General features: G+C 36.2%; 1 protein-coding gene across 1 annotated transcript; it reads left to right on the top strand.

The window, feature by feature from the left end:
* Positions 1 to 8,568: 8,568 nt before the first annotated feature.
* On the top strand, positions 8,569 to 11,978 carry LOC124636298. Its single transcript, XM_047172335.1, has 2 exons — positions 8,569 to 8,722; positions 9,173 to 11,978. Exon 2 carries the CDS (start codon positions 9,179 to 9,181, stop codon positions 11,498 to 11,500), a length of 2,322 nt encoding a protein of 773 aa, XP_047028291.1. The 5' UTR covers positions 8,569 to 8,722; positions 9,173 to 9,178; the 3' UTR covers positions 11,501 to 11,978.
* Positions 11,979 to 13,862: the final 1,884 nt, after the last annotated feature.

Here is a 13,862-nt window from a genome sequence, read left to right as displayed (position 1 = left end):
CGGCTCGTTGCCGACTGACGCTTTCCTTCAGTAACTGAAAATACAATCACATGGTAGGGCCGCCCGGCGTTTTTATCAAACGCAGGCTCGCGCGGGGTCAATCAACTCCAGAGGGATGGGTCTCAACATTAAGTGCCCTCAGTCCTCACCCCGTACCAAAGGGATCGAAGGTACAATTACTGGGACAACTTTAATTGTTATTCAGATTGAATCAGATAAAATTTTTAGTGCTGTGAATATCGTTTTTACTAACCGAAACGTAGCGAGATTTGTCAGTTTGTATTTACGGATAGTTAAATTAATAACGAAGGATTTATTAATATTGGTGGGAAATAATAAAGGCAATAAAAATATTTTTATGAAACCATCTATGAAACTAGGTACTACTTTTATTTAGAGGTTCCACCCCAAAGTGTGCCAGTAAATGCCAAATACAATGCCAAAGAAACGCTCATTTCAATTCGCCCAAATACGGTAACAGGCAAAGGCCAAAAAAACAAGTGACTATCGATGGTGGAATATCGGCAGTCGACATTTACCTTTCTGATTAGATTCTCATTTCGATAAACTCAGGCATAGGTAAGTAAACAACTTTTATATGGGTGAATGGATACCATGCGGGTTGAATTTTCACCTTCAGCATCATGCTGCGTCGGCTTTTGTCCTTTTATCTTTGCTAGAAAGAGTAATGGATAGATAGTAACGTGTTTGTCCAGTTATTTGTACGAGGGATGTAATTAATCCTTTTTGCTGTTAAATCGTATATAGTGGGAAGCCTTTTAGAGAGTTTAGAGTTCTCTACCGCACAAAACAATAGCGATTGGGTTTGAAATTTCTATACGGTACATAATTCCTCCTAGATATCCTTCTTGATATTTCCTTCTTCTCCTCCTTGATAGGTAGGTACTATTTAAGGATATCAGCTTCGAAAAATTCAGGACTATGACTTTACATGTAGAGAATTTAAAATATTCTGATTATAGGGTGCCTATAGAGATAAGTTAAGAACTGTTTTTCTTCGACTTCAAATAAGGAACATTCTGTTTTCAAAACTGTGTTTTTTCCATATATTTTTTATTTTGAAAAAAAAAAATGCAATTAAAGAACGTGTTATTTTAATAGGTACATCTATAATTTTCATAGGTATAGGTACATATCTTCATTTTCTACCCACGAAGAAAATACGACAATCGAAATCTCGACGTAGTTTAAAAAATTAAAAAGTTTAACGCAAACTGGTCCCCAAGGTGCAGTTAGATTAAATTAGAAACTAGGAATCAAGGCAGAACGTGACGCCCCGGTATTGTCTTTGGCTAACCAAACAGGGTAGAAGTCTGGTTTACCTCTAACGTCTAGAGGACCAACACTTGCGTGCTCATGAAGAAAGGGGAAATAACAGTTTTTTTTTCTTAATTAGACTGTAGCTTATTACGTTTTAGTCACGTAAGACAAAATATGTGTCCTGACTTGTGTAAAGAATTGGTACATCTTTATGTGGATATGTTCATCATCGTAGAATTATGGCATCTGTTCCATTAATTTGATTCCATTTTTTATACATTTTTTTTCGATGCGTTTACACATCTTTAATTAGCTCAAAATCTGTACATTATATTTTAAAATAAACTAGATCTATACTTACATTAAAAAAACTTAAAACTATATAATGATGGGCGTCGAAAAATTGATCCTCATCGCTGTTACCCGGTAGTGTACCCTAAAGGCTGGCTTGTATTGCCACATTGAATGGATATTTATATCATCATGTATGTACCTGTAAACAATTTGAAATAGCACAATACAATTGGGTAACTAAGGTACAGCTTATTTCTAAAGGTTTTTTTGCCAACAGAGCTCCGAAAGAAGATGTGTGGAAGAAAGAAGTAGACAACGGCGTGTGAGAGTTAAAAGGAATATTTTTAATAAACTTTCCTTTATATGCATTCTTTTATTACGCAGCCGGAGAACTGTTTCACAGAACAACGCGCATTTATGTCTTTTTTCAATATTTTTTTTTGTGTTTATTTAATGGTGCTATGCCAATCAAGTGTGTGTGTTGACATTGACCGACACAAAATATGTTACCCAGATACCTATCTGGCTTGTTTTTTAACCCAAGAACTTGTGCAGAACTTATTAGCGGTTTTTATTATAAACAGTTGAAATGTTACCTTTAGAAGTATAGGTAAAGATAATAATGTTCTCCATGGTAGTTACCTAGTAGTTATAAATAATTCGCAATACATAATCAATCATCTTGCTATAGTTCGGCCATTCAGAGAATGCGTTCCTGACACGTCGCGATTGAACTGACGACGTAACTTTGCAATGGCGTTGCAGTTACGATAAAAATATTTTTGCTGGTTGTTTACCGTTTTAACAATTGAGGAGCATTAAAACAACATTATTATATCAATAATCAATGAATGTTATTACGTCGTCAGTTCAATCGCGACGTGTCAGGAACGCATTCTCTGAATGGCCGAACTATAGTCTAACTGTATTCGCCATTTCCTCTGGCGAATAGCCATAGAAATTTCAAGTTCCGTTGACGTGGTTAGCTTTTAAAATGTATGCAGATACTTGGATGGTTAATTAATATTCGGCAAGCGGCTTCTTCGGGGGCCTTTTATGTAGTCACTGAGTTTGTACGTCCGTTCATTTGCAACATAAACAATTTAATCGTCCCTCGATTTAAATGATTAGTTCGCCAGACAATTTAATTTGTTGACGTTTACATTTAAATTGAAATGGCTGTAGACGGCTAATGTTTACGAGGACGAACAGATTTGTAATGGAAGTGGACTTATTTGATCAGCCTTTTGTGCTTCGTTGATTGAAGTGTCTCTTTTGTGGTAGTAGTAGGTAGTTGCGTGATTAGCCGAAGAATTATTGGAGGTTATTGTACTTTAAGAATCTTAGATACACAGAAATAAACGAAACAGTTGTAGTTTTATTGGTGGCGATTTCTTAAAAAAATATACCTAAATACCACATTAAAGAGATATAGATACATTTCGTGCTCCTTTGCTTATGTTTCGTATTAGAAGTAGGTACCACACATACCGACGAACCGCTCGTAGTCAAACTTGGAACACATCAAATAAACAGTTGAGCATCACCTGACAATGACAACGAGGTGTCACAGGAAACACAGCTCATATGAATTTATCGCTTCTTAATTTGGCAACGTAACCTCAGCCTATAGGACATGTCTAAACTAGAACCTAAGTTTTGATTAAGGCCAGATTTATGCGGGGACTTTAGTGGATTTATGACTAAAGTTTAAGAATAGTAAGTTTGCTTCAAATAGTTTTTATGGTAGAAAAGGAAAAAATAGAAGCCGATATCCATAACTCACACACTCGAAGTTTTCTCTGTCTATGAAACGATTGATTTATTTAATATACTCAGAGCTCAGGTGTTCTCTCTGTCTGTTATTTGCCGAATTTTCGAGCGTAAATAAGCGCAGTTACTTCAAATAATGGTAGAAAAATATTCAAGAGGACATTTGTAAAGATAAAGAATGAAAGACAGCTTCGTGAGTAAGTAGACAAAAGAAAAAAATGTTGGGCATGTGTTACCAAGTTAAGATCACATTTGAAGTCAGACTGGATTAGGGTTATTGACATTTTCCTGTATACTTAAACGATGACAACTAACGTAAAGAAAAACATACAAATCAATGAAAAAAAAATCGTTTGTACAAAGACTATAGTTCGGCCATTCAGAGAATGCGTTCCTGACACGTCGCGATTGAACTGACGACGTAACTACATTCATTGATTATTGATATAATAATGTTGTTTTAATGCTCCTCAATTGTTAAAACGGTAAACAACCAGCAAAAATATTTTTATCGTAACTGCAACGCCATTGCAAAGTTACGTCGTCAGTTCAATCGCGACGTGTCAGGAACGCATTCTCTGAATGGCCGAACTATAATAGGAAGAATCAAGAAGATTAAAAGATAGGTACAGTTTTCATCGAAAAAGACATAGTTACCATTTAATGCCCAATTAAGAGTCTTATGCCCGTTTTCACCAACGACCTCTTACCGTTTCCCTATCTAAATGCTACTTTTAGTAAGGATCCCTCCCAATTTGACACCTACCTAAATTCATTTTCACCACACTTGTACATGGATCCCTTAAGTAAGTGACAGATTACTAGTTCTACAAACGATAATGCAAAGTCGATATTTTATCGATAAAATGATTTTTCTGTACTTCTTAAGAAATAAACGTCTATCGAGTATAAATTACTAAATCCTGTGAGTTTTTTTTCTTGTGATGTTATTTTAATTTAACTTAAACTACATTACGCTATGTTTTATGCAATAAAACAGTAAAGAGGTTTTCTATAGGTGAATTTTTACCTATGTCATTCGCGCGTTTGTCAAATTGACTGATGTGTATGTGTACATAGAGTGAGGTTAATTTTGGGTTTATTATTGTTGAATAGATAAGTTTATTTTGGCAGAGAAGAGAAAACGAGGATAAACCTTTCTTGCAGAAGAAAAAGACAAGCTAGTGAAATTGCTGACGTCTCATAGAGACACAATATTAAATAAAAAACGGATGGGACCACGAACGAAGCCAAAAACAAAGCTTGGATCCAGTCACAAATAGTTTTAATGCGATAGGAACCCTTTACAGGTAAATGTGAATAATATCTGTGTATAATAATATAGTGTATTAAGATATTGCCGTACAACTGTGTTCCTTGTTTTACTGTCGGCTTCATTGTATTTTTGTTCTCCATGAGTTGATGGATTTAAGTATGGGTTTAAAATTATATATTTATTTAGTTTCAGGTGGTGCGAGAAATTGGAAAGACGTGTAAAAACATGCTGCGCCCAGCCCACCTCAAATTGAATTGGTGCAGGAGGATGATGATAATGTTTGGTACATCATATGAGGACTAATATTAAAATATTTGTTTACTATCTTTGTTTTAATTTACATAATTTATTATGTTCAATGTTAGCCTACTTCTTACCTCCAGAGGGTATCCCCTATCACCTAGGAGATAGGCTCCTCCATATTCACCATTTTCGAATCATTGGTATCTACTGCAGTTTTGGTATTTAAGGCCTATTCAAACCTGAGCGATATTCGCTGCCGCTGTGGGTAGAGGTAGATACCGCGCCGGTTTCGCTCAGGTATTTAGTATCAAGTATAGTTACCGGCACGGATATTGAGCTCTCGGCGGAAGAGTGGGGATCGCTTTGCGCACTGTACACAAGGCAATAAACCAATAAATGGCTTCTGCGCAGGTGAAGGTCAGGGCTCAATATCCGTGCCGATAACTATACCGCGGCTAGAGCGACCTGAGCGATATCCACTGCCGCTGTGGGTAGAAGTACATACCGTGCGGCAGCAGCGGCATGCATCCCGAACATCAACAGTAATATTAACGCATACCCACTGGGTTTTCTCTGTCGCAGGTGGTAGCGAATACCGCTTAGGTCTGAACAGTCATATTACCGCATAGCCGCATACCCACAGGGTTTTCTCTGCCGTAGACGGTAGCGAATACCGCTTAGGTCTGAATAGGCCTATAGTTGTCCCGGCCACCGCGAAACTACATCAGTGATTACCAGATTTGCATCTGTTATGGTCTGTATATTTATGGACATGCAGGACTTCCTATTTTTGAATAATTCAGCGACATCACGACCTAGCAAGTGCATTCATAGCAAGTGATAACCTATAATCTTATAAAAAAGTCATGATCATCGTACTTTTTTCTCAGACATCTGCTCTTTCACGTAAGATAGGTACGTGGTCTTCTAATGATTATTATTTTACATATCCACAACCTCCACAGTCCACAGCTTCTAAAATTTCTAAAAGTTTACGTTTCATTTTTTTTTTGCTTTTTAAACATGGTATTTTTGGTGTTACATAACATATAAAGGTACATTTCACTATCCATCGCCAGAAACGGTTCAAAATATGTTTGTATTCTGTAATGATAATGATAGGAGTTGTTTAAGCAGGCATCAATCGGGCTCCCAAGTTTAAGTGAAATTTTTAGGTTAAAATTGACACCTAGGCTTTGGTGAAAATGAAATTCTTATTAAGTGTTCCGTAAATGCTCCCTAAATTTAGGTATTCGTTGGTGAAAACGGGCATTAATCATCTACTTTTTCGTCGTTATTTCACAGATACGGATCGCCACCACAGAATGCATCCCTCCATATATAGAGAGGTCTGATGCGTGGCCTGCACGGTGGAGATTGCTCCCGACAATGCTCCTGGCTGCATCCAATAATCCGGATGGCATACGCCTAGAATTATATCTCTAACTAATAACTTACTTAATCAGCTCTAATGTCAGGAGAAATCCGGCTAATACTGAATAGCATTCAAAGACATTACGTGCCTTCCCAGGCACGAGGGTGCAACACAGCCTAGACCAGTGGTTCTTATCCTTTTTGTCATGAGGGACCACTTTACCAAAAGTCTGTCTTGCCGGGGACCACCCCATTGGTTTGTCAAAATTGAGGGTTCTTTGATAAAGAATACAAGCACACTTTATAATTAGCACTAATTTCTTTATTATTTAGCAAAAAACGAAAAGCTACAGATTTTAATTTAATGAGATTTTTGTGACTGCATTCTCTTAACTAACTTCCGAATTCTTGGTTCAGTTCTACTTACAAATGTGCGAGCGAAGCGAGCGCGAAATTTTTTTCGGACTCGTACGGACGTAAAATGTATCCCAAACGTACTTAACTTTTTTTTTGTTGACAAATGCAAAAACGAGGGCATATAGTTGCTGAATACGCGAGCGAAGGGAGCGGGAAATTTTAATTATTTTTTAAGACTCAGTACCAAAACTACGTAAAATGTAGCCCAAACGTACTTAACTTTTTGTTTGTCGACAAATGCAAAAACGAGGGTATATAGATTCTGAATGCGCGAGCGAAGCAAGCGGGAAATTTTAATTATTTTTTAAGACTCAGAACCAAAATTACGTAAAAGGGCTACATTTCAAACCTTAATTTTTTTCTGTTGGTCAAGTAAGATGGATAGCAACGTCGCGTAGCAAAGCTTCGCGGACCACTTGGAATGCCTCCAGGGACCACCAGTGGTCCGCGGACCACCGGTTAAGAACCACTGGCCTAGACTCTTTGCATTTTTGTGAAAATTCATAATTTTAATACATATATTTCACACGACCCTATAAACAATAGCAACATACCTACACATAATCTTGTCTCCCGGCGTCACTCAGTCCTGAGCGTTTAATAGCTAGGAAATACGATATCACTCCTGTAATATACGGTAACAGTTAAAGTAGCAGGTTTCTATTTTGCACTAGCAATTTTTGCGTGATATTACCCGCGTCCTTAAGAAGCTACTTTTTGATCCCGTATTAAGGCTGTATTTGATTCTGATGAGTAACCTGTACTGTGTTAGGTATCAAAATCCGTCTAGTCATTTTTGCACTAGAGTAACAAAACATCCATCCATCAAATTACTATTACTAGTCATAGCTACACGTGCCTTCATATTCTTTTATACTATTTCTGCAATGACAATAACTAAAGTTCACGAACTATTTCTAGTAACAATTTGAACAAAGAAAGAGAAGGAATAATACTCTGCCAATTTTGGGAAAGAGTCATTCAATCCAACAACTTGCGTGGGTCGGTACTCGTCATTATTGGTTCACCTTACACTTTCTAAAGAAAAATCAACGTGTATTAGACGGTTTTTGAACCTTTCCGTCTGATTTGGCGCCAAGGGAATACTACGAATACTGCTATATTTTTTTTTTATAAAGCTGAAGCTTTTTTGAGAAAGTGTACGTACTAACATTTATAAGTTCGGCCATTCAGAGAATGCGTTCCTGACACGTCGCGATTGAACTGACGACGTAATAACATTCATTGATTATTGATATAATAATGTTGTTTTAATGCTCCTCAATTGTTAAAACGGTAAACAACCAGCAAAAATATTTTTATCGTAACTGCAACGCCATTGCAAAGTTACGTCGTCAGTTCAATCGCGACGTGTCAGGAACGCATTCTCTGAATGGCCGAACTATAAAACAAAGACGTTTTATTATATTATGTTGCTAATGTTGTTAAAGTAACCTGAATTATTTTGAGTGTAAAAATCCGCCAAAGTTCTGTATCAAAATTCGTTGGCAAGGCGGCAACAGAAATACTTCATATTCGTGAAAATCTTCGATTAGCTAACTGAGGCTTGGTTGATCAGGATCCAATTAGTACCTACTTCATTAAAACCATCGCAAATTCGCAATCATTAACATGTTTTGCTCAGAGTGTTTACACAAATAATAATAATCCGCATAAATGTTAGTTTGAGTAAACAAGGCTCTTCAGTACGGAATGAATGGTAGGCCTGATACTAACATAAATTATAATGTCATGTTTGTTAAACTTGGATTGAAAACAGCAGCCATTTATTACCGTGTAGGTTTATACATAATTTTGAATCATTTTATTATTGTAATATAGCTTAGTTTCATCAAAATCCATTCATTACATTTGAGGAACTAGGGGAAGATGGGTAACAGTGGATCGTGGGTCACAGTGAATCACTTTGCATAACTTTGTATGTATTGCACGCACACACTCACGCGCTTGTGTGTTTGATGACCTAGCGGTGCCCCCCGCGCCTAACTAGTTGCTCGCAGTGTTTCGAAGCGGGAGGCCGCGCGGCGAATATCTCGAGACTAGGTAAGTACGATAATAAATTTTAAGGTTATTTTTGAACACGTGTTTTAAACATATTAAATTAAATTAGCTGGATTTTTGTCTTAAGGCCTTGCTCTTTAATGTTTATGATGTTATTTTGTAAATAGATGCTTGTGATATACGCAACAAAAACTTTTTTAAGGTTGTTTTTTTGATGAAGGTATCTTTGGGTTTCACTGAATCATTTTGAATTGGGAAACAGTGGATCGAGATCCACTGTTCCCCAAATGAAGAAATCAGGGGGGCACAATGGATCATAAGCGAAACCCAAAGAATTATGTAGAAATCAAAATTAAAATTAACTGTAAACATTGTTTTTACGAAATGTTTAAAATTACAGTAAGGTACTTACATAAATACAATTGTTTTTTTCATGCCTTTGTGGCACAGTGAATCAGAATAATTTATTATTAATGGAATTGTATTTTTAAGGTAAAGATGCCGAGATACAAGAAAAGAAAGACCAGTATAGGTCTAACCACTGAAGAAGAAATGCGGAATGCCCTACAAATGATACAAAATGGGCAAAAAATAAGAGCTGTTGCAAGAATCACTAACATCCCTTTCACAACTTTATACAGATACAACGAAAAAATAAAAAAATCAACCAACGAAGATCCGTTAAGTTCGGAAAAGCTAACACCTAATTACAGTGTGCGTAAAATATTTACTACAGACCAAGAAGAAGTTCTGGCTGAATATATAGCAGAATGTTGCAAAGTATTTTATGGTTTATCTACTTTAGATGCTCGCAAAATTGTTTACGAAACCGCTGTCGTTAATAATATAGAAGTACCTCAGAAATGGCATGATACAAAGCAGGCAGGAGTTGAATGGCTATATGGTTTTCGAAAAAGGTATCCAAACATCACTTTAAGGACACCTGAGGGGTGTAGCCTTAGTCGGGCTACATCGTTCAATAGACATAATGTCACTATGTTTTATGACAACCTAGAAACTGCAATGTCTCGACACGAAATGTTTGGGAATGGAACTAGAGTGTATAACCTTGACGAGACAAATACTATGACTGTTCAAAAATCGGCTAAAGTTTTGGCATTAAAGGGACAAAAACAGGTGTCAAAAGTCACAAGCGCAGAAAGAGGGACTCTGGTAACAACATGTTATATAATCAACGCGTTAGGAAATACGTTACCGCCAGTAATGATTTTTCCGCGAGTGCACTTCAAAAATCATATGCTGAATGGTGCACCAACTGGAACACTAGGATTGGCCACGCAAAGTGGATGGATGAATAAGGAACTATTTGTCAAAACAATGAAACACTTTATTACACACACAAATAGCAGAAAAGACAACCCTAGTCTCTTGATTTTAGACAACCATGAGTCACACATCAGCATTGAAGCTCTTAATTTAGCCAAAGATAATGGTGTTACTATACTCACTGTTCCACCACACACAACAGGTAAGATACAACCATTAGATGTTGGCGTTTTTGGCCCTTTTAAAACGGCATATAACAAAGCTGTTGACAGCTGGATGATGCGGAACCCCGGGAAGACCTTCTCCATTTATGAAGTAGCTGCGTGTGTTAGAGAAGCACATATGAAAGCAATGACCCCAAATAACATATGTAATGCCTTTAAGGCAACCGGGATTGTCCCCTTTAACAGAGACATATTTTCTGATGATGATTTCGCGCCCAGTGAGGTAACAAACAGACTATTAGAAAAAGAAAATATAGTGCCACCAGAAGAAGAAAGATTAAACAATGAGAATGATGTGAGAACAAGGACCCCATCTCCATCAATAATACATAATGATACAATATTACACTCTATTGACACCCCAAGTTCTTCAGTGAATTTACTGTCTCAAGCAGTTTTACTGTCCGGTAATATAACGAGTGAATATCCTTCTGAAGAACACATTTCTATCCAACCAAACCGACTTTCCCAGCTCGCATTGCAAGCAGTTTCCTCTACCAGAACTAGTCCAGCACCTTTGAATATCACAATTGACATAACAAAATTTCATCGCACACCATCCAAAAATCCCAGTCCGATTCCATCCTCATCTTTATGTTCTCTTCCTCCCTCCCCTCATAATTTACCGCAAAAAAAGTCGATAAATTCGGAGGTTTCCTCTCCAGCATGCAGCAAAAGAACACCCAGTGTTAAAAAATTCATTAGTCCATTCGAATTTAAGGGATTACCCAAAGCAGGACCACGAAAGAAAGGAAAATCTGTTATACGTAGAGGTAAAAGTATGATCGCAACAGATACACCTTATAAAAATGAAATAGAACAGAGAGCTGAAGAAAAAAATAAACAAAAAAATAAAAAGAAGTCTGTTAACGTAGTAAAAAGAAAAATCTTAGAAAGCGACAGTGATAGTGAAGAAGAGGAGCGTATGAGTCTTTATTCAGAGGAAGAGCCTACTTTTGATGAAGACGATGATAAAATTGATGTTGTGGATCCTAATAACTTTCCTTTATTACAAAATTTGCCAGAAGAGGGAAGATTTGTACTGGTCGAATTTCAAGTGAGAGGGAAAAAAGTCTATTATGTAGCAAAAGTTATAGGAATAATTAATGAAGATGTAGAAGTTAGCTTTCTTAGAAAGTCTGCAAAGAATCCAAATAAATTTTGTTTGCCTAATGTTCCAGATATAGCTACTGTTAATAAATATGATATTAAACTAGTGTTGCCTCAGCCTGGATTTAGTGGGAGTACTAAAAGAGTACAAGGGTTGTACCAATTTGATATGGACTTCTCTAGAATAGATCTACGTTAATTAGTTTTCTTTTCTACTCATAAGATGTTAAATGTTTGTAGAATAGATCTGCGTTAATATTTTTTTATGTTGATTATCTACTCATAGGATGTTATTGTTGAGTTTTCTTTATTAAAATTTGAATTTTATGTCAAAGTGGCTAACAAATTGCTTATTATAAAGTGTTCCTTAAGGGTATTTTGACGGATCTAGTCTACCTACTCATAGTTAGTTTATTTCATTACTTTCAAAGTATAAAATGTTTACCTAATTAAATATTGAATATCATTGTTCAGTGATTCAATGTGAAGCACTATTTTAGAATTTAATTTTTGTTGTCTTTTTGTTCAAAAACGGTAGTTACCTAGTTTAATTTACTTAGAGTTTAATTTTTATTTAGAGGGAGTTCTTCATTTGATTTTGACTTGCAACAATAGTGTTGCTCAACTGAAAGTATTATTTGATCTCATTACGCAATAAATAATAAATATTGTGTCTATAATTGTGTTTTATTACTATTATAATAATGATGATCCTGTGTACCCCATATGATCCAGTGTGCCCAACCCAATGATTCACTGTATCCCAAATATGGGTCACAGTGAATCAATTACCACTTTAAAAAAAAACGGTTATATCTCATTAATTTATTGTGTAATATGGCCGTTGACGTTTTTTTTCAATAGACAGATATATTTATAGCTGAATCATTCAAAAACGCAGTACTTATAGCTTAAAATTCCGTAATACAGGCGCTTCGAAAAAAAAATGATTCACTGTCCCCCATCTTCCCCTACATAAGTATATAGTTAGCGTGACCCTAACGAAACTCTTTACCGATCCTCCGGCTTCAGTTGAATACAATTTATACCTATAGTATATCTAATAAGCCTTATGCCTTTAAGCCTGTAACTTCCAGATTTCACGCATAACAATTTAAAATCCATTCTCCGAGCCTTTTTCCCAACTATGTTGGGGTCGGCTTCCAGTCTAACCGGATGTAGCTGAGTACCAGTGCTTTACAAGGAGCGACTGCCCTATCTGACCCACGATTTAACCATAACAATTTAAAATAAGATGTTATTTAATAATTTCAGAAAAAAACATCAATTTTTTTGGTAGTCAGGGATTAATTCGATCGATTACAAATGCACTCAGCTCTCCGATTACCTTGACATACAATAATAGTCTTGTTTTACAAAACATCACGCTGTACAGAGAGTTTATAAACAAGAAATGGTGTTCAGTTGCTCACAAATCTTAGGTAATTGTATCCTCGGCCTCGTACCTGCTATAAAACAGTTTGTTATGATTTTGGTGAATTTTAGGAGTGGTCGTTTTTGTGCTATACAGTATTCGATGAAGTAAACGTAGTATGTATGTACATACATGAATCTATAAAGGTAGCTGATCGCGCCAGCTTTTACTAAAATCCAATAGATTAATAGATATCTGCAATAGCTTATAAGCACTAGAAGAGCATTCATTAATCGCAGGATAAACGTATCAGTGAAATCATTTTATTTTTGTTTGGCTGGTTACTATCTAAACAAACAGTACTGTTTGAGTATTATTAAGTTATTACAGATTTGGAAAAACCGATGAGCAGTGACGAAGGTTGAAAATGATCATCAAAATGACCAACATGAAAATGACAATCACCAGATAACTTTTATTTGAAGCATATGCTTAACGTTTTCTGCAGTAAAAAATAGCAGTCTCATAATTATGTGAAACCGCTATATTTATTTCTCAAATAGAAGTTAATGATTGAAAAATCGGCCGTTTGTCTGCCATTTCTACTGACTGAACGGTTGTTCAGTCTTATTTACTGCATTTTAATATTAAAAGCACAATCTCTGTATAAACCTGATTGCTATGTAGTCAGGAAGGTATTTTGCGTAACAATATTTAATTAACATCCCCGCTAGCTGAAAGGGCGCTATAATAAATGCGTAAATCTCGTCAGCTAAATTCCTTTCAGGGTTATTTCATGTAAATATATTATTTTACTTATTAAGTCGCAGGAAGTGTTTTACTCGTGCTTTCGATGGAAAAGGGTATTATTATGTTTACCTACAGTAACAGGCTACTTTTTCTTAAGTGTAATCTATCTATCTATCCATCTGTATATGTAAAAATGAAACCTGCTTTCAGTTGTCACGACATAACATGAAAACGGCTTGACCGATTTAGACGAACTTAGACCCGGGAGAAGGTTTTAGGATACGGGACGCGGGTGAAACCGCGGGCGAAAGCTAGTTGGTTTAAAAAAACACAGTACGGGTCCGATTCGCTTTTTTTAAAGTGTTAGATAGCCTACTTATCGAGGATATGTTACTCTGTATATGTTACTTTTTATCCCGATTCGTGGGGAATAGGG

Source organism: Helicoverpa zea, chromosome 14 (genome assembly GCF_022581195.2).
Source record: "Helicoverpa zea isolate HzStark_Cry1AcR chromosome 14, ilHelZeax1.1, whole genome shotgun sequence".
NCBI classification, from domain to species: domain Eukaryota; kingdom Metazoa; phylum Arthropoda; class Insecta; order Lepidoptera; family Noctuidae; genus Helicoverpa; species Helicoverpa zea.
This window is presented reverse-complemented; position numbering and strand designations above follow the sequence as displayed.